Below are 22,448 nucleotides of genomic sequence, written 5' to 3'. Positions count from 1 at the left end.
CATCTGAAGCTCTCTTACGACCCGCTGCCTTTTATTGAGAGCATTCAAACCCCTGACATTAAGTGTGCCAAATCTGATAGCCTTAGCCGACATCAAATCCTGATGAACCACTCCAAGAAAGACGCATGTACCACATAACCAAAACCTTCAAATACTGCAGCAAGTTGAACTCATGTATTGCTTTTAATTTTCTTTTTAACCCCACACCCCCTACCCCACCCCCCGTCAGCCGCACCCCCCCCAGCCCAACCCAACCCTACACCCACACCCCCACCACCCAAACCGAGGCTTAAGGACCATGTCCTCTGAGACGGAGAGTGAAATGTGCATTGTCCCCTCCACATGGTCCCCCGACCACCATGACCCAACGTGCCCCCTCTCTCCCAGTATCACCACTACTTAAATATAGCATTGTTCGCTAAGTTCCTAACATCCAAATTTTGAAATCATATTATATGTAAGCGGAGAACCCCCACATATACCTACTAAAAGGAACCTGACAAAAAGAAGAAAAAAACACCACTGGAATCTAGTATCACAAATACTATGATATGCGAGAAAACAGATATCAGCATCTTTAGCCTGTAGCATTCAAAAAATCCTGTGCCAGAATCTCTGAGGTGAAGTAGCTCGTTTGTTCCTTATAGATGACCTTTAATTTGGCAGGGTTAAGAAGAAATGCCTGAGCGCCTTTTGCTTGGAAAGGTGAAATTAACTTCCACAATTGCCATCGTTGTTGTACCGTAGCCGGGCAAAAATCAGGGCGCACAAAAAACTCACACCCCATACCAACTCATCTCCTTTCTGGGCGTTCAAGATCAAAAATTGCCTCACATAGCAGATAGTTATTTAAGCAAATTAAGATTGCCCTCGGATATACATTTATATCTGCTCGACGATCATTTTTTCTGTGCCGCAACACAAACGGAAATCTGTGTGCCCTGATCACCTCAGTCTCCCAGTTCCAATCTTTAAACTCAGGGTGAGCCTCCTTAAATAATTCCACAATAAATTTCCTTGTATCCTGCCCTTCCTTCGATTCAACGATACCCAGAACGCGTAAATTGTTCCGTCTAGAGCGGTTTTCCAGATCGGTAAGTTTCCAATCCACATCCACTTTAGATTTTTGAAGTGTATCTATAGCTGACTGCTGGTTCACCAGAGAATCCTCAGCGCAGGAGACCCGCTCTTCCACCTCAACCACCTAAGTATAAATTTCCACAGGTCTTAACCATACGTTGCACTATATTTTGCAGTTTTCTAACAGCCCTTTGCGTGCGCAGACCCTCTGCCTTAGTCTCAGCCCGATGGGCCATAGTGCTCTTGTAAATTAGGCTTAAAGAAATTGTGTCTTCCTCAATACCATCATCCAGATTAGGCTGATCAAAAGACATACTCAGCCCATGGGGGGGACGTACACCAGGTTCAGTCGGCTTTCTCACAGTCTCTTGAGGCGGAGAATGCTCCGGGTCGTCACCTTCTTCTCCATCCGGGCCGTCTCCCCAGTCCCCCACATTGCTGAAATTATCATTGTCCTCATCCTCGTCGTTATCATTATCTTTGCCTAAATCTGTTGACAAATTAGACATTATCGATAGCAGGAGCGAAGTTCAGACCCACCGGGGTGTAACTAATAACTGTTGCATTATCTGGCACTGATAAACCACTAGTACCTGGCGCAGCTATATTGTTAGCTAAATTTGCCACGTGAGATTCAACGGTTGGGCCACTGACAATGTCAACTTCTACATTATCAAGCGCGATGTTTGTTATAGGAGCAGTCTGATCAACAGTACTCATTTCCGTATCTACTTTAGCTTTCTGCACCTGTTTTTTGGTAAAAATTTCAGGTACAGTCCGAGATCTAACAGCGTTATCTTGCCTTCGCTGTACGTCCTGCACTTTCTGACCATTCGCTGGTTCCGTGGAATGTATCAAAGTGCCAGCATCCTGCTGCCCACTCGCCATTGCGAAGCTAAGAGAACACATTATTTTGCGAGGTGTCATATTCACATTGGTTTTACTGCTCCCACTATTACTGCTTCTGGGCGTACCAGGGTGTATCGCGCTTTCATTATCACCAGACTGTCCTGTAGCAGCGCTACCACCCTCCGCCCCAGTACCTGCTACAGACGTTGCGCTTGCCGGTGCTCCTCTGCGGGCTCTCGCACCGCCTCTCCCTTTCAGGGCCATTATACACACAGTGAAATCAATCCGTTGAATCCCACACAATTACAGCGCGTTCTCACTCCGCTGTACGCTACACACACCGAGCCTGAGCAAAACGGCTCAATCCGCCACAGGTGAGGGTGTTCTGGCTGCTCCGCTCTGATGCGCTTACGCTGGCTCCGCTCCCTTTGGTAGCTTGCCACGCCAGCCTCTCGTACTGTTCCAACTCCCCCGAGTCCGAGTCCAACAGAGGCCCTTGAAAAATGCAGCTACCTCAGAGCATCTTCCTCGCAGCGCTTAATCGCCAGGAAGGGCTCTGCTTCTCTGCTTCTCGCTGCTCACTGATTTGGGTCAGATGGGGAAAACCACAGAGGACCGTGCACACCCCGCTCACTCGGCCACGGTAGCGGCCGCCATCTTGACTCTAGAACCCTTGCAAAGGAATTATCAACGAGGATTGGAGGAAGCCCTTGCCCTGGCGGCTGTTGCATGAGTTTTTCATGCAACTATCGGAGAAGATCACATCACTTATCCTTTGACTGCTACAATTTGTAAGACAGGAACAGAGTCTCCTTCTGGAGCTTAGTTTGGCTACTATAGTGCTCATTCGAAAATCAGGCAAATCACTTGAGGAATATGCCTCATATAGACCTATCTATCTGTTATATGTAGAGATGAATTTGCTGTCTAACTTCCTGCAAACAGACTCTGTGGGTAATAAAAACATTGATCCACCCTAACTGGCCTAGGTTTATGCCATTCAGGTGTGGCCAGCAGAGGTAAGAGTGGTGAGGCGGGGTGGACAGGAAGTCGACAGACAATGGGCTAGGCAAAAATAAATAAAACAGCAAAAAAAACACTTCCCTTTAATATATTTTTTTACCTAACCCGTCTTCTGTCGACTCTCTACCCGCTCACCTGTCCCACTGTTCCTACCTGTGCCACAGAGCCTGCACTAGTACTGTCGTTGGGTGCAGAAAAGAAAGGCATTTGACTCTGTTGAATGTCATTTATTATAGTAGTTCTGTAAGAAAATGGGCTTTGGTCCCAACTTCCTCTCATGGTTCTCACTAATTAATCTAAGCTCAGCCTGAGGCAAAGGTTAGTGTCAATGAAAATATGCAGCACACTTTAGGGCTTCCCACCTTCGCCATTACATTTTTACCCTTACATTTGAGCCCCTGGCATGCTTAATCAGGTGAGATGTCCTGATCACAGGTTGCAGCGGCATAGTATTTAGGAACAGGTTACCGCCTTTCTCTGGTAGATTTATCTTCTTCACTTCGCTGGTTCCTGGACAGTGCTATATCCACTTACGGACTGTACTCATACCTCAGACATGCATTGTCATTTGTAAATAGTTATACAGAACTGTAAATACCAGTGCCATTTTGTCACAAGGTGTGAACAGATATTCATGGACAAAAACTTGGATTATAGTCTAAAAAAGTTCAGAGAAGATGTATCACATTGGCTGGTACTTTGGTTCTTAATGATGATGAGTGTTTTCGTCTGTAAAGTAATTGCTCTATCTAGATTTGTATGCATCATACAAACTGCCCAACTTTTTTTTAAAGTAAAGACATACTTCAGTAAACAGGAGCTGAAAGTCTGTACCAATTTTTAGAATGGGGGAACAGCAAGTTGTTGATTATAGGGGTTTATGATCGAGGCATTTCTTTGCCTGGTCCTCCCAGTTGGTGGAGGTTAATAAGTGTGATTTTGCATTCCATCAGGAATCTTTCTTATGGTATTTAGGTATGCCACAGGGGTGAGGGAATGACTTGGTCTTCTTTAAGTGGGTAGAAATCCAGTTACATTGCCTAACATTATGAGATCTCTGGTATTGCAGTGAAAATGGCAGGGAGTTCTGACTCTGCGACGAGATCTGCAAACTCTGCTTGGATTTCAGAAGTTGGATGAAATTGGGATATCTAAACTGAGAGACAAATTGGTCCTGGAGTCATTAAAACATTCACTTACTTACATGAGAGGTTCTCACTGCCTGATTACCAGGCTTTTAAATATCTGAAGGCCAAACATGTGTTACAGAGGTGATCGATGTTATAAGCTGAGGTACAAGATGAGTCACAGCTGGAGTAGAGGGTCCTGTCAGCACTGTAGCTGAAACTTGACCTTACAAATCCCTAATAAATATCTCAGAGTCAGGTGTTAGGCAGCTGTGCATTTATTATACTAGACAGCTGTTAAAATGGGATTGGTCCAGCTGCGGTTCGTGCAGGTGACAGCAGTGGGGCGGTGAGGCTGTGTAAGGGGGGATTCCGAGGGACAATACGGAGGGAAAATTAAATAAATAATGAATTTCCCCTCTACATCATCCCTCGGAATCTCCCCTTACATGCCCCACACCCCACCTCTGTTAACTGCATCGACCGCGGCTGGATTTCCACTACTGAACAGTGTCTAAGGAGATGCACACTGTTGTGATCATTTTATAAACAATGTGGTACTGCCCAAAGATCCAGCCTGGCTGGGAAAAGTTAGACTGACTGTCCACCATGATAGAATTCCATTTTGAAATGTTATCAAAACTGGTATTGCTATGTCTCTGGGTGAGAAATCAATTCCTAAACATGCTAGAATCTTTGTTAACACAGCCTAGGTAGTGGCTAACCAGGATGTAAGCCAGATTATGGAGTGGCTCGCTGTTTCCTACAGTTGATAATTGGAGTTAGGGAATGGACTGGTGCATGATGGCTCAAAAAAAAAATATATATAGGATCAGGGGGTGGCCCAAAAAATGTGATTAAGTGTGGGGACTGTGAAGAGTGTTCATATTAATTCTATAGAATAAGGTATTGATCTACCTATCTATTCTGAATAAGGTATTTTTGTAGGTGGTTATGAAAAACGTGAAGTTATGTTAGTACACCTAATGAAGTCAATGCCTGTTATAATGCTTTTGCAAACACTTATTCGAGAAAAATAAGGCCATAGTTGGTCCATTTTGCTCACATGTGGAAGATATTACTGCACCTTCCCCATAGTCTCCTGTGGGGTTATTATTTCCACTATTTCCATTACTTCTTCCTAATGAATGTACTACTATCCTGTACCATCATACTTCAAATAAATATACTTCATCAATTACCTGGATTCCTAATCATCCTTCACTACAATTACTATGTCTGGGGATATATGAGATTGCTGAGTTCTGTTCCTATTAAGGCTATCTGCATTGCATAAATTGTCAAGATCACAGCTTATGTTGTTCTGAACTTGCGTGAACAGGCAAAGTAGATGAATGGTTGTCTGATGGGGTTCACGCAGCAGATAAGTGATGTTCCGTGCTTAGCGGCCTGTTTACAAGCCCCTTGCACCATCAGTGCGTCACTTTTAATATGGGAAACAGTGACGTACCGCTGGCGCAAAGGGGCTTGTAAATAAGGTCCTTGATTTTTAAACAAATGAGTGTGGGGCGCAAAGCTTTCTTCCACTATTGGCCCTTCTGAAACTCATCTTTGCTGAATACCAAGGCTGGCTAGCATTTATTCCACCTCATGTCTGTTTCTTGCACCATTCTACACTTATTGTTGCTTTAACTCACTCTAGCAATGTGTTTTTTATCGAACCTTCCACCTCTTGCCACTGTTTTATTTTCTTCCTTTCCCTTCACTATTTTCTGATTTTCCCTCTCCTTACCTTGGCCAAAGTCTGATGATGTACAATAAATCCCTGTTATTAGTGTTCATGCCCACAAACTTCAGCCAACTTCACAAATTAAGCACTAGCTGCGTCTAACACAAAACTACAAAGCTATCTTCGCTAAAAATGTTAATGCAACAGGTATGTTAAAATTAGGACAGGAGAAAGCAGAAATGCTTCTGCGAACGTGTGCAGAGCTCATTTAAATTGTAGGACACCGGTTGAATTTGCATCCACTAAAACAAATTATTGAAAGTTTATTATTTTCAAGGCTGGCCTACACATTTGCAAACAATGACCATGATTTGAACTTATTGACAAGGCATTCATCAATTCCCCACTGCTACTACTCCCTTCTGTTCATAAGAAATAACAGGCAATGTTATCTTCCTAGAAAATGTCAATAGTGCCTATCATTTCTCACTTTCATATGGTCGATGTGGTGCTTGTATCCTCGACATGACATGTCTGTGTGCACTATGGTGTTACAGATAGGGTGGAAAATAGTTTTACTTGGGAAAGCTCCATTATTCTGGAGATTTTACAGATTGACACTAATTGGCTATTAGACAGGCAGATAACACATACAACTTTGTAAGTATTGTGTAGAATGTTTAAAGATTGGTCATCCTCCCAAACCATAAGACTAGACCTTCAGACATACTAACTCAACAAGTATTTTCTAAGATGAACATCTTAACATCCCAAAAGCAAAGGGGGAGAGTAGAGGTAGGATAGAGTAGGGACCTGTCCTCCACTGTACTATATAAATAATCAAGAGTGGCACCCTCTAAAGGGGAAAAGGGGGATTCTTAACAATAACTTGCAGGAGATACAAAATGAAAAGAAAAGGTTTTTTCTTTTTCATGAAACCCTCACCCACCCGGGTTGCCCCTTGGTGATATGCTTCACCATTGGGTCCATCCCTGTCCTCTACGGACAGGGGCGTGCGGCTACCAAAAAATACGCTGGAGCACTGAACTGTTAAATATAGGGTGGAGGTCCCTATACACCTAACTACATATGATAAATTTAAAGGGAGTGTTTTTTTTGCAGAAATGAGAAAAGTTTAAAAATGCCAAATTCGTGGGTCCAAAAACAAATGTATTACCTACCCCAAAAAAGGTATGTTAAAATTTGGGGACATGTGGGAAAACAGGCGTCAGTACCTATTGTTTCCCTTTATGGTCAACTAGTTTCATGCCTCTCCCCAAGGCATTTCATCAGGACCTAGAGGAAAAATTATGTTCCCACTCCAAGTGTCACAATTAACACAATTATTAAGAAGAAAAAAATCAAAGTAGATATACAGCACCTAATTGGCCTGTGTTAAATATTAAAAAGACCTGCCAGGATATAAAGGCAAAAAGGTTAGAAAATGCACCACCATATGGTCTGAATTGCTGCCCATAAGTCGTGGTGGTTTTGTGGTGGTGAGATAAAGAAATAAACTATACCACAAGATGTACTTGAACCTGTGGAAATAAGACGCACAAGAAAGTGCAAACATTTATCATGTAATAAAAAATGCCACCAGCATATATGTGTGTAAGGAAAGTTCCATACTTATAATGTGACCATCATTGGGCCCCAGGAGTCCATCGGTGAGTATGAGGAGACACGACTGTAGTCAAACCCTAAATTTAGGCCCACATGAAAAAATGGTAAAATGAGCTTACTGGTATTGCAGTGTAACTCTGCGTTTGTCCTGAGATACGGGCAGGACGCCCCTACTTACAAAGTTAAAACTACTCCCTCTCTGTAAAATCTGACCATGCTCGACCATGGCTCTGAAGTTACTGGAGTCGCGGACTGAGTAACTTTTTAAACACATTAGTGTGATGCGTAGTTTACGTGGCCAGAATGAAAAAAGACTAGACCGTGCCTTGTGGACCGCGGTAGAGAAGCCAATGGCTTCCGGGATTTCAAAAAACTAAGTTAATGTTATTTATTTACTCAAAACCTGGATGGTATTGGTGAAACCGTGAAATAAATAAATGGAGAAAAAAAGAAAAAAAAGAAAATGGGCTGCTCCCAAAAGTCTGACTGGATGTGGTTGTTGGATCAGTCCAAATCTCCAAAGTAAGTGAAAGTTTCGATCTCTATTTCAAAGACAGCTGTCAATATACATAACTTTATGGGCACACGAAAGCTGGACAAATCCGAGGAGTCTCGCCTCTAGTTTGTCACGGAATAAAGGTTCCTGAACCCAAATAGGGTGGTGTAACCTTAATGCAAGGATAAATACCCCTAACACTGCATGGTATGAATGATAAGTAAAAAACCAACATCTCTGACTAGACGTGGGCAGTAAACCAAACCACCAGAGATAGTGGGGCTGGTTAACTACCTCAATGCCTAGTAATAGATGGGCATGAAACAAAAGAAAAGAACACAAAGCAGATGAACAAAGAAGAGGTTTATCACTCAAAACGAGGGTAAAGTCACCCCATGCGTGGATGAATATTCTTGCGATTGTTTATGTAAAAAACTTATCATGCTGCAAGAGAAAATGGTAGAGCCCTCAAGGTGAAATTTCTGGCTCGAATCATCATTAGAGTCAAAGTGTATGCATATCATTGAGTGGACAACGAAAGAAAAAGGGGGCCTGGGTGGTTGGTTCAGGTTAGGTGAACTGACCCCAAGGTATGTTTTCATTCAATCCATAAATAAGACTTGAGTCTATAGACCCATCTCTGCGCTTTTCGTGAAGGTCTGCTATCGTTATGGATCAATTAAATTATGATCATTTCATCTAGTGACAGGGTGTGTTTCATTTCCAAGAAATGAGATGTCATTCTGGTGGTTGTTCATTGGCATCTTAATGTGCTGCGAAGTTCGCATATGCGTGTATGTACTTTGCTGGACGTCATGCCCACATAATGTAGATTACAAGGGCATGTGATCAAGTAAACAATGTTTTTTGATTCACAGTTTGTACATTTTTGTTGTTCCCAGACGGTTTTATCATTGAAGATGCTTTCTTTGCTGGTTCTTGTGATGGGGCACACACTGCAGTTGCCGTAGGGATGGTGGCCACTGGTGGGAGCTAGAAAACCTTGGTTGGGTGTGTCATCCCGACACTGGCATGGACGAGTGTGGACCAACATGTCCTTCAAGTTACGGTTATCGCGCATCCACTCAAGATACGCCAATGTTTATTTATGATCTTCGTGATGGTGTTGAGGCACTATTGTATGCTGTGATACATATAGACGTGTGGTGTCTGTTTTTTCGTGGTGTGATCCAGCAGGGCTTGACTGTCATTGTTTCTTGCTCTTTTCATAGCGCGTGAAACTATACCGTCAGGTTAATTAAATTTCTTTAGTTTCGCACTGAGATCAGTTGCTTGTTGTTTGAAATCCTTCAGCTCAGAGCATTTCCTCCGTAGACGTAGGAACTGCCCGAAGGGTAGGTTCTCTTTCAGATGTCTCGGGTGATGGCTATCAAAACTCAAGAGGCAGTTCTTTGCTGTGGCCTTGAAATGGGTCGTTGCCTTCAGGCCCATTCCATTGGCCATAATATTCAAGCCCAGAAAAACCATCATGGTTCTTGAAATAGAATACGTGAATTTGAGGAATTGGTTTTGTTCATTGAGCAAAGTGAGAAATGAATCCGCTGTGTCTTCATCTCCATTCCAGATGACGAAAAAGTCATCTATATATCTCTTCCAGAGTCCTATTTTTTCTCTGTAGGGGTTGTTGGATGACAAGATATTTTGTTGTTCAAGGTGATGGACGTACACGCCTGCCTTGGAGCAAATGTGCTGCCCATACATGTTCCGTGCTTCTGTAATAAAAGTTGGTTCTCAAAGACGAAGACATTTTCTGTCAATACTAGATGGCAACACTCCATAACCAGGTTGCATGGTGTCTGGTACTTCCAATCTGTGCTGAAGAGTACTGTCTCCAGAATCTCCAAGGTTTCTGAATGGGGGAGGCTAGTATACAAGCTCTCTATAGAGGGTGCCCATCTTAACATCCCACCATAGCATGCACTTGCTACACATACCTCATTGCAAATTTGATGGTGAATTACCTTGCCATCTCACTGATACCACCATAGTCATACACAGTATAGAGTTACTGTGCGAACATTTGGGTGCACAGCTTGGACATAGTTTCATATTTGATGAAAGTTACATGGTGCACCATTTACAAATCACTAAACTTTGGGGTGCAAGTATTACTCCATGTTAAACAGGGAAAAGGCTGAGCACACCTGATCTGTGTTGCAGAGGTACATTTCAAGGTAAGTTGTGGCCTAATGTCAAAACCTGATCCAAAAGAAATATGTGAGAAAGGACAAAGCTTCTGTTAAAAAAGATTATCCAATGGTGCATATCCATACCCATACATTTAAAAGTTTAGCAGTACAGTACTAAAGACAAATTGTATGTAGTGAGGATGTTTCTAAGATGTGGATGTTTATTAACAGAACTTCACTGAACAAGATGTTGCATTACAGACTGTTGAATAATGGAGAACATGGCAGTGTGCCACTTAGAGGTGGTTAACCTCACACTGGCATAGTAAGCAAGGCTCTAAGGTTGAATTCCATTGCCCTCATCAGGAATGTGTGTAGAATATTTTACCATACTACAGAGTACATAGTGCCTGACAGAAGGTGTCTTTTCAGTAGCAAATACACACCTGTCAACATCTTGCGCTAAATTTGGGCGTCATATGAAGCCTTTAAGAGGGTACTCCCATTAAGGTGAATAAAAAAATTGGCCACAGGTTTTCCATGATGTAATACTTTAAGTCCACAAACCCTATAGGATACTGTAACAATGACTAGATGGTATCATCAATGATTTCATTTGAAATGTCATAAGTGATATCATTAATGATGTCACATGCCACAAGTGAGGTAATATGTGAGGTGATAAGCAGTGCACGGTTGGCATGTAAGTTATAGTTAGCTCAGTAAATCATAACTGGTGAATGTCAGTGTTTCTTTGCTTTGCAAATGTTAATTTTTGTGTTTTTTCAACACCTATCTATAACGCCACTTTAATCTTTGTTTTTTTTCGATTTCTATTTTTTTTTAACTAAGCTAGGATCTTATTACAATTCTTAACTTCAACATCAGTTTTTTCAGTGAATTTCTGAGCTTTTTTCAATTATGGCACCTAATTATTACATCACTTTATTCTTTGTTTTTTCACTGAATTTCTTTTTTTTTTTTTATTATATTCAGCAAACTTCCACATTGAACATAGCCCTGTACCATTCCCCCTTGGACGGCACCTAATTTCTGCAAACTCCTTTGGGCCTTGTGCATCAGGGGCTTTGCTACAGGGTCTGGCTTCCGAGTAAGCCCTGCACCCATTCCCCCATTGACTGCCAACCCCCCCACTGTGCAAGGCCTGAAGAATAGGCCACAGGGCCTGGCCTTCAGCCTTGCCCTTCATCGAACTTTGCTGCAGGTGGCAAACACCCCTGATGAACATGGCCTTTGACTGTGCACAGAGGGGAACTGACTGCAGGACTTTGCTTCTAGCCTGGCGCTGCACTTAGTACCCTGCAGGCCGTAAACACCCCATGGACCGCAAACCTAAATTAAATGTATTATTCGTTTTCTTTAATTGTTTTGCAGGTCCATGGTATAGGCACTCATATTTCTCCCCAATGGTACCACAGTACTGCACAGTGCAATATTACCATGGGTGGGAAGCTTGTGTTGTGGCTCCTGGTACATCACCGGAGGGCTGCACTGGGTCCCATAGAAATACTGTGGTACCTGTGGCACAAACAACCTGTTTTTTTGCCCTGAAGGGAGTGTGGGGGGATTGCTCCAGACCACCCAAAAGTGCCAGGGGTCAGGGTCCCCATATATCTTTTTTTTGTAACTTCAGCACATTGGGAAAGAGTCCCCAAATCTTGTTATGGCGACTGCAATATTTTTCTCCAATTTACAGCCAACCAATCACATCTCTCTGTACCATGGGACCATTCCTAGCCCTGCCATGCCAAAATGGCTGACAGAAAACAGAACTTCCCCAGCCAATCAGTAGACCCTATTTTTACAATTTCAGTACCGCAGGATCAACTTTTCAGATGGGCCGTTTTAAAAGCCCACTCATGAGCTTCCCTACTAAATACAAATGTCTCAAAAATGGATTCAAAGTTATATACTATATCACAAAATGCTCACTTTCTGAGAAAGTTCAAACTTTTTGCCAACTTTAGTATGATTCCATTCAGCTGTTTTTTTGTGTCGATACCAGAATTTCCCTATGGGAGGTCAATGTTTTGGGAACCCCATTTTCTTAGTCCCTGCTTGATGGATTACCCTGAAACTTTCCAGGAAGAAGCTGAGGTGGATGAAAGTCCAACAAAGTTCAATGCCCAAGACTATGCCTTATTTTAGCTTGTGGAAATCCGAATGGTGCATTATTAATCTAATGCCATGAGATGCAGTTTTAGAGTTACTCCGAGTCACTGTCTGCAAAACCTTTAATCCTAATTAGCTTAAGTCAAATTTATCAGTCACGAAATTCAAAATACATTCATAAACAACCCCAGTAGAATGGCTGAAGGCTGAACAAGGAACAGGTTTCCAGGTGTGCGAATGAGAATGTCAAGAAATATTTTGAGGAGGCTCCTATCCCACTTATTTGGAGTTCGCCATAATAAATAACTCCACACAAGGGAATGTAGCCTTTTGAGCAAATACACTTTTTTGAAAAAAAATTCTCTACAGAGAATTTTTTTTTTCTTATGGAGAAATATATTCCTGTACACCCACAGTAAATCTGGAGGTGATCCGTACCCCCCAATTTCCTGGAAGTAGAGTTGCTCCAACCCTTGGCAGAAGTAAATCTCCAGCCATTTCCAGGGTGGAAATGGAGTTGAGCGTAGAGGAATTTGGGAATGCCCACAAACGTAAATGCTTGTGGGTCTTCCTAAAAGGTTTCAAGGCAAATAACACCTTGGAACGGCAACTTCTCACATTTTGAGTTGGATTTGCTGTAGTGAATTTCTCTGCACTCTTTGTAGAGGAATCCACAATAATAAATACATATCCGGCAGAAACCCCTTTGTGAATTTCTTACAGGTGTAAAAAAGTTGCATTTGGTTGTAAATGTACGTTTACCAGCGTGAATTAGGTCTATAAATGTATCTATGGAAGTCAAATATTGGGCAACTACGTATTGTGGATTTATATAGGGATCTGCAAAGTGTGAAGCTTAGCACTTTGCATATTTTTGTGTAACCTCCCTAACTTTGTGAAAGTATGAAGCTAGATAAGTATTTTTAAAAATATTCCTTCTTTTGTACATAGTCGAAGTCATATCCTTCAAAGGCAACCCTGTGTTACTGGTTCCAAAGAGCTGCTTGCCTCCCTTTCTGCTGTACTGAAGATCACAGGCCAGGTTTTAGGAGCAGTAAAGCGGAAGGATGCTATTAGTTTCTTAGCTCACTCAAATTTGAATTACTGCATGGAAAACAATAGTATTCCTTGCAAGTCTTCAGGCAATAGAATGGCTGAGATGCAAAAGGAACAGGCACGTTTATAATTTGCATTGCCTTAATTCTACACATAGAAAGTGGGGTTCTAGATACATTATTTTCAAGTGGGAGGCAGTGAGTTTTAAATGTCATCAAAACTTAATAACTTTGTTACATGCTTTTTAGTTGCATATTTGTTTAAACGGGAAAATGTATTTTAAAAACAGTACTACATGTCACTGCTGTAGAATGATGTTTACTGTTATTATTGGTTGATATTGTAATTTTCACAAATAATATAAAAAATAAATAATTTATCAGCATTACGTCATTCCGAGGAAACATGGGTTTGGAATTTTTTTTGAAAGGACCTCCTGCTTGTGTTTCAAAACCTTTGTGCCTTTCACAAGGTATTTGTGTTACCTTAAATATTCATACATTGTGAAAGGCAATGCCTAGTTGTAGATTCGGTTTCTTCATCTTTTCAAGTAAAAGTTTATTCAGTTGAAACACTATATGCAGCTTCCCAAGAAACGTCCTGCCTAGGTCTCCTCAAGCCAGCACCTGCTCCAGAGGTTCCAGTGCAAATATTCTGGAGCCTGAGACGCATGCACTGGTAAGACCGAGGACTGTCCACATTACAAAAGTAAACACAACATCAATATAGCACCTAATATATTACAATAGTAAACAAAATGCATAACATACCTTTCCCTCTTAATATAAAATACACAACAGAGAAAATACACATAAAAATATATGTACATTATAAGACAACAACCTATCCATTTATATTGCGCCCAAACTCATCCCTCCATTTGGGTCTAACACTCACCCTTTTATCTCAGACTATCTCTTGTTCTGCTACAGTAACTTCCACACCTAAATCCTCTACCACTTGTTCCCCTCTTGAAATGCTCTTCTCACCAGAAGTGTCCATTCCGTCCAACTCAACCACCTCATCATCACCATGCCAATTTAAATCCTTACCATTATTCGCCTTGTCTCTAATAACCTCTCCTTCGACCTCACTACTCACACCAAAATCTTTATGAATGGAAACAGGAACAAATAAACACTTCTTATCCAAATCCTTGGAATCATTCTCATACAAACTACCATTCCCTTTGAGAACGGCAATCCTCCTAAGGTTACAAACCTTGCCATCAATCAAAAGGGCAGCATTGCGTAACACTTTAGTCACATGTATGGGCTCGGAATAATGATAGTCACCTTTCTTTACTGTCCATGTTTTTTTACTTTCACCCACATTTCCACTCTGATATACACATTCTCTGGGCCCTTCTTGAGGTGAAAAGCTTGTTTATACTGTAGATGATTTTCAACGATTCTTCTCTTGATCTTTTCCACTGATACATTCAGCTCAGATGCCTTCATCAACCACTCAGATTTACACTTAGTTCTCTCCTCCTGTCCTCTTATGACCTCTAAAGGAGATACCTCCAAAGCTTCTTGTATGGTGGTTCTATACACCCACACAGTTTTATAAACCTGTACCTCCCACTCTTCAGCCTTCACAACAGCAAGTTGAATGCCATTCTTTAAAACTCTGTTGAATCTCTCGATCATTCCATTGCCGCTAAGGATGTGGTTCTATTTTTCCTCTGATTCTTTCAAAATATTTCTTAGCTAAATTATACATAAACTGCACACTGTTATCACTTATTTGAACTGTTAATCCATCATCCATGAAAACACTGTCCATGTACTTTAGCACCTCTACAGAATCAATTTTCTCTACCACCTTAATGACTGGCCATCTAGAAAATACATAAATTATTGCAATTATGTACTTAGACGGGGTACCAATGGGACCCATGATATCTATAGCAATAGTGTGCCATGGACCTTCTGGAAGAATAGGTACATACAAGTTAGGCCTCAAACTCCTTAAGGACTTGTCCGAATGATCAAATACCATACAGTTCCTTACCTCCTTTCTGCACACAAATCTATGCCAGGCAACCAATGCCACTTATTAACCCTCTGCTTGATTTTTACAATCCCACAATGATCCTCATGGCACACCCTCATGATACAATCCCAAAGAGAAGCAGGAGGCACTGCTCTATCCTCTCTAAAAATAGTTCCTTGATTCTTTGACAACTCACTCTGTATCTACTAAAATTGTTCCAAACTCTTTGAAATCATATATTTCCTAGGCCAACCCTTCACCCCCCACTTTAAGAGCAGCTGTAAGTCTTCATCTTTTAAATATTCTTATTTTTCCCCATTTTTCTTCTTTCACACCAGAGGCACCTTCATCATGAATTAGGGCAATTTATAACGTATCCCATTCATTCTCATTGCAATCTTGCATGTCGAAGGGCATGCAGGATAAGAAATCAGCCAAAACATTACTTTTACGGGCACATACCCAACTTTATAGATGAAATCTGGTAGGTGCATTGACATTCTTGCAATTCTTGCAGAAGCCTTATAAAGACCATCAGTTGCCAACAATTTACAAGAGATTTGTGATCACTCCTGACAGTGCATTTCCTGCCCCACACAAAGGGGTGAAAATGCTCCAGAGCCCACACACAGGCTAGTGTCTCTTTCTCAATTAATAAGAATTTCTCTTCCACTGGAGATAAAGCTTTAGAGGCATATGCAATAACAGTTTCCCTACCATGCTCATTAATCTGGGACACATCTCAAACCTTTATTGCTTGCATTCGCAGTAAACACACTCATACAACCGGATCTAAACAACTTAGTATCAGTGCATGCACAATAGCATTCTTGATATCCTCAAACTCCTTTTTGCATACTACTGACCAAAGGAATTTAACTGTGTTCTTTAGCAGTTGTTTTATATTGTAAACTCTGCCTGAGAATCCTTTTACAATTTTGCATAATATTCCACCAAGCCTAGAATATATCTAACTGTATCCTTGGTGACCGGATGCAGAGCATTATTTATCACATACACCAGCTGGGGCATAGTAGCCACACCATCACCACATAGAACATGACACAAATAAGTCACTGACTGTATTCTGAGTTTACACTTGGAGTGCTCTTCGGTCAAACCCTTCTTTTCCAGAGCACCCAAAACATCCTCCAAAAACTTGTCATGCACAATCTTATCTTTCCTAAAGACTAATATATTATCCTGGAAACACCTTACCTTTGTGGGCTTTCAAAATAACTGATACATAAGGCTTTGCAAAATTCCAGGCCAAAAGGCATCCCTTTGTACTGAAACCACCCAGTTAGAGTAATTAAAGCAGCATACTTTTTTCTCTCCTTATCCAAAAGAATCTGGTGGGGTGGTATGCTGCAGACAAGTCTATGGTAGAAAACCATTTAGAATCCTTTATATGTGTTAGCATCTCTGAGACAGAATACCCTTCCTGACTGAGATCTGCTGTCAAAAGTTTATTCCCCATTTTCCTTTTAAATGTGGAATTCCATAGTCCTCACTTACAACCGTGTATAGGGAACCAGAGTCAACATACATTTGTAACAACACACCCCAATGGTCACTGAACACACAGGTTTCTTTTTAACCTCACACATATTGCCTTTGATGTTTAACACAAATTGATATTTTCTCATGTCACCCTCCACTTTGCAATGCATCACTTTTTTTTAACAAAGTCTCATCCTCACTAGAGGTGCCCTCATCAACACATTTCACTTGAAATCCTTTCTTATTCTTGCAAACTCTTGCATAGTGTCCTATCATCCCACATGCAGAGCACTTTTGTTTCACAGCAGGGCAAACTTTAGTTGATGCCAGAAGTGAACTATTGCCACAAGGGTAATAATTTAGACCCTTTCTTTTTGCCAAATCATGATAGTTTACGCTTTCCTTTTTTTGTTTACTCACTTCCTTGTTTTTGATTTTCCCAACTACTTCTTCAGCAGCACACTTTGATTCTGCTTTAAGAGCTTTAGCACTGCAACTGGAAAATTCTACCTTCCCTACTATAGCTAGAATATCTTTAAGTTCTGCATCCCCATTGATCTATAATCCCTCTTGAATAGCCAGATCATGGATATGCATCACAACCTGATCATGAATGAGTTGTTATTGGAGATGATCAAAATTGCAATCCCCTGCCAGTTTCTTTAACGCTGCTACATACACATGAACAGTTTCTCCCAACTCTTGCTGGAAAAACTTGTATTTTATGATTCCTAAACACACATTAGGGGCAAAATGGTTATCAAAATCTCTTAACAAATCTAAAAAGAAATTGAATCACCACCACCAGTAGATGTTGTCATTTCCTAATATGCTTTTAATCCCTCTAGACCAGGGGCGGATTGGCAAGGCGGGCATTCGGGCATGGGCCGAAGGGCCGGTGCCTCAGTGCCCTCTGTGGGCCGTTTTTTTTCTCCCCTGTCCCAGTCCACAGAGAGTGGACTAGGAAAAGGGGAGAAAAAAAACGGCCCACAGAGGGCACTGAGACAGAGACAGAGAAATGAAAGCGCTTCACTGTGCGGCCGTACAGCGATTGTCAGCTGTGTGGCCTCTCCTTCACCCCTGCCCTGCCAAGCAATCAAGCTGAGGCTGGGCTGGGGAGGGGGGGATCGTTTGCAAGAATCGGCCTCCCTGGGGGCCAGGTGTTTCTCAGGCCTTTGAGCCATTTTCACCTCGGCCCCCCTGGGGCCATGCAGCCCAGAAACGGTGTTAGTCTTAACACCTCGCCCACAGCCCTTCACATTCAGGGCATAGTGGGCGAGGAAGAATGGGTCTTGCTGTGGGGGCCAGGTGATGTTTGGAATTTTTTTATTTTATTGATTTATTTATGCGATTTTATATAGTGCGAACTTTACCCAAAGGTGTCAGAGCACTTCACACTAGGAACAGCAATAATACATGAGGAGAAAAATTACAAGTGGACAAATTACAAAAGCAAACGTTAAGTTACATGAATCAAAAGTGACAATAGTGAGCAACCAAAATACATGAGGTAGCAATCGGTACATTACAGGAGGAAAAAGTGATATGTGTGCAGGTTACAAAAGCGTACAAAGTACAAGTAGAGGTATACTACTGCAATAAATGGCAGACACTCCAGAACAAGAACAAACGTTACGTAGGCAATGGTGGCACTTGTGCAAGTATCTAAAGCAAACAAAAGTGAAAGGTAGCATACAGTGTGATACCAGAGAAAAGTGACGTGTGCAAGTTACAAAAGGGTACACAGGTACAAGGGTAATACTACAGTAAATGGTAAACACTCAAACTGCCAGAACACACTGGGAAGGCACTTCCCATGCTCCAGCTTCACCTCAGCCTCCCCCCTGGCTACCTGGGATGACCCAGAAAGCTGTGTTTTGTGCTCCCCTGATAGGACATATTCCCGAGGCCTGGAGGGCTGATTAATTTACTAATTGCAGGGGCCTTATCTCTTTTCATGTGCTCCTGAGCTGAAGGTCTGGGGAGGGCTAAGTAGGTTAGTAATAGCAGGGGCTTTGCTGCTTTTCAGGTGCTCCTGTGCTGGAGGGCTGGAATAATTTTGTGACAGAAAGGGGCCTTGCTATTTTTTTTAGTTGCTCAGCATGTAGGCCATTTTCACCTTGGCCCTGTGTCCTGTGCAAGAACAGTATCCTCCCACTTTCATTCCTTGTCTGTGCAAATGGTGTTTCATGAAAGGGCACGCCCCTTGAATGTGGGCCACGCCCCTTAAATATGGGCCACGCCTCTTGAATGTGGGCCACTTTTTTCATCAGTGCCCGGGCCGAATTGTGATCCCAATCCGACCCTGCTCTAGACCCACTGAGTGTAAAAAAACTATTTTTTTCTTTCAGGTTTCATCTTGCCTTCCTTTTTAATTGTGTCTAAAAGTTTTTTTAAAATATGCTTTCCACTCAACACTTTTCATGCTTGGGTTCCTACCTGAAGGCCCAAATACTTGTGGATGTTGTAGTTCAAAATTGTGCATCTCCATGATATTATACAACATGGATCACACTACCCACAGTGTCCCTTCTTCCTCCAGAATGAGCAGTTTACCAAGGTGTAGATATTTTAAAATAACACAGTTCTCAATCTTCACCCAAATAAGAACTCTTCACACAACCCGCAGTGTCCCTTCTTTACCCCGAGGGACTAGTTCACTGAGGTGTAGATATTTTAAAATAACGCAGAGTTCAATCTTCTCCCAAATAGGGACTCAACCACTATGTTTACGATGACTTAAAATATCGATAAATATCTACTTCCAGGGCTGTGTGTATCACACACGCTTCACTTTTGCAAACATAAGTAGAATACGGTATTATTTTAATCAAAAGGCTTAATCCTAAATTATGTGGTTTTTAGGCCCAGCCGCTTTTGGCACAGATTGGTAGATCTGATAGGCGACAGCCTTCTATTTTAATACATTACCGGGAAATTTAAATAAGGATCCCAGACATCAATGCCAAACTACGCACTTAATACATCAAAGTATGTTTCTCCCTTCAAGATGGCCGTACGTCGAAAGTAGCGTGTCAAGCCATGTCGACATAGCCATGCCCCAATGAAGCAAAGCATGATGAAAATGCACATACATTTCATCGATGCACGTTCACTGCGATTCTCTGCGGAACTAAAACAAAGATGTTCTTCGGAATGCCATGGTTCCATGCACTCTTTCACCTCCACAAGAGCAAGCTCCTTTGAAAAAATGCTGCAGCCATAGCAGATACCAGCTGCCCAGGTGCTAGTCTTCTAGTAAGTTCCTTTCAATGCAGTAAATTTGCATCAGCAATTTACCAGTAGCTAAACACTACTAGGCTGCAGAAAGCGTTTCCTTCAACGCCGTACACAAACATCCAATGTCAAGCTGCTTAAAATTCAGCACTTGGTCTAAAATTAAAATGCTGTCAAACCAGCTTCTTCTATAACGGTATTTCAACAATGAAGATCGTCGCCAAAATTGTAGAGTCGGAGTCTTCATCTTTTCAAGTAAAAGTTTATTTAGTTGAAATACCATATGCAGTTTCACAAGAAACTTCAGCTCAAGTCAGCAACTGCTCCAGCGGTCCCAGTGAAAAAATTCTGCGGAACGGGGATGGTGGAGCAGGGGGGGTGAAAAATAAAAATAAAGATCACTTACCTTTTTCCGCTGCATGCTTTCCGTTGTTCTCTACTCTTCCTGCTCCTTGAAGCAAGAAGCACCCAGACACCCCTAAGCCAATCACGATGCTGCTCTCACCATGACAGCAGCGTTGCGATTGGTCTGCGCACTCTGGTTCGGCGCTCAGACAGGGACTGCGAGCCTGTTCATTATCTCCACCCAGGCTGTGCAATACAGCCCGGTGGAGAATATGCCAACAGCGCATAACTGTTTGGCCAGCTCAAGACGGCCTGTCCAACACACTTAAGGTGCATATACCATTCCTCCTCCTGCACTGTGACAGAAGCCCAGCCCCACCACGCCCAACCTGGCTCCGTATAGTAAAATAAAATGATAGCATCCTGTTATTAGCATTTTATTTTTCCTTTGATGCACTGCTCAGAAGCAGTAGAACGGCACTCCTCCACCTCAGCGGAGAACCTGCCTGTGCTCTGCACATTACAAAAGTAAACACTACATTCGTATAGCACATAATAAAATACAAAAGTAAATATAATACATAACACTAATTCCCTCTAAGGACACTGCAGGAGGCAATGGGGCACTTCCTGCAGTGTCAGCAAAGGGACCTAGGCTTGGTCTGCACCCTTACGCCCTACTGTACACATTACAAATTGGGTACTAGGCCATTCATAGTTTCCCTTCAATTTTACACTCAACATAACCGATGATAAGCAACTTTCACTTCTTAGACTTGTCCAAACTGGACCCATGTTGCCAGTGTCTGAAACAGGAGATCTTCTGAAACCCTTTGTTGGTTTTTACACCCATCACATCCACCATCTTGGCCCAACCATGTTCCTCATTTCCACCCCAGATCCAGAGTCCTAGAGCCGGCCTGGCTTAAGTAAAATTTTTGAACATATGTGGCAGAGCTTCAAAGGTCATTGCATACCTGCACAGGAGACTCCTCTTCCGATCTGCGAGGAAGCAGGAGAGGTGGGCTGCTGACCAATCCCCCACACGGAGACAGGAGAGCAGGAGGAGGGTCCTTGAAGCAGCAGCAGTAAGAGATAAGTACCAGCCAGGGAGGCATGTGGGCCTGCGAGGACCATCCCAGGCGCCTTCATTTCAGAGACCCTGTGATCTGAATGTGATGGGCAGCAGATAGATGTCTTCCTGGGACGGAGGCGTTGTGTGAGGCGTTGTGAGTGGCAGATATATTTAAGAACAATCAATAGTTTGTAATGTATGACTGATTTTGCTTCAAGCCGTGTGGGCTTGTTAAGAGGGTGTGTGTGTAAAGGCAACACTGTTACGTGAGGCGTGTGCGATGGGCTGCAATAACATCCAGGGGCCAGGGACTGTTTGTATGATGTGCGATGGCTGGCGGATAACTTCTCTGAGATAAACGCTAGGGTAGTCAGCACGAATGCAGCAAGCCCAGCTCACGGAGGGTCACGGGATGCGTGAAAGGAGCGTCACGTTGAAATCGCGTGCCCTCTGGTCGGAATTCGTGGAACGCTGTGCGTCACCACTGCCCTTAAAGATGCTGCAGCCTCTTCTATCTCCTCCTTTACGGTAGGGGCTGACGTGCTGCGTAGTTCTTTGAAGGAGATTCCCACAGACCTGCGGCGCAGACCCGCCTTCACCCTGTGAGGTGCAGGACTGCCCGCCCTCTGTCCTGTGCCCGTATGTGCCCCGTGAGAGGGTGCTGCCACCGCACCGGTGGGGCTTCCCCCACTACCGCGCGGCTGCGGAGAGCTCTGCAGGCTTCTCAACGGACAGTTCCTGTTTGTCTTTTCTTTTTTTTAAGAGGAAGGAGAGCGTGAGTAATCAGAAACGGCACCCCGGGCAGTCCCTTCTGTAGATGCGTGCAGCAGCACGAGGAAGTCTCCAGAAAATAAGTCATTCAACACCATTGATAGCACATTACTGAATTTACTGTAATGTGAAGAATATACAGCAAATAAAGAAAGGCATGCATTATTAAGTCAAGAGCCCAACTAAAGTGTGCAGCGTTACATATACGTATAGCCTAGGCATAAACCAAGGAGCAGATTTATGTTAACTGGCGCATCCCCAGGGATGCGCCAGTTAATGTGCGCCACAG

The 22,448-nt window shown here is 42.6% G+C and overlaps 1 protein-coding gene across 2 annotated transcripts in view; it reads right to left on the bottom strand.

The window, feature by feature from the left end:
* AOAH (acyloxyacyl hydrolase) overlaps positions 1-22,117 on the bottom strand; it is a 919,324-nt gene extending 897,207 nt beyond the window's left edge. For both annotated transcript variants that reach the window (XM_078688219.1, XM_078688220.1), the window contains exon 1: positions 21,291-22,117. In XM_078688219.1, the coding sequence (XP_078544345.1) occupies positions 21,291-21,465 (175 nt within the window). In that variant the 5' untranslated portion in view covers positions 21,466-22,117. The remainder of the gene's footprint in view (positions 1-21,290) is intronic.
* Between the last annotated feature and the right edge of the window lie 331 nt (positions 22,118-22,448).

This window comes from Lissotriton helveticus, chromosome 4_1 (assembly GCF_964261635.1).
Source record: "Lissotriton helveticus chromosome 4_1, aLisHel1.1, whole genome shotgun sequence".
Classification (NCBI taxonomy): domain Eukaryota; kingdom Metazoa; phylum Chordata; class Amphibia; order Caudata; family Salamandridae; genus Lissotriton; species Lissotriton helveticus.
The sequence above is the reverse complement of the archived record's forward strand: the minus strand, read 5'-3'. Positions and strand labels throughout refer to the sequence as shown.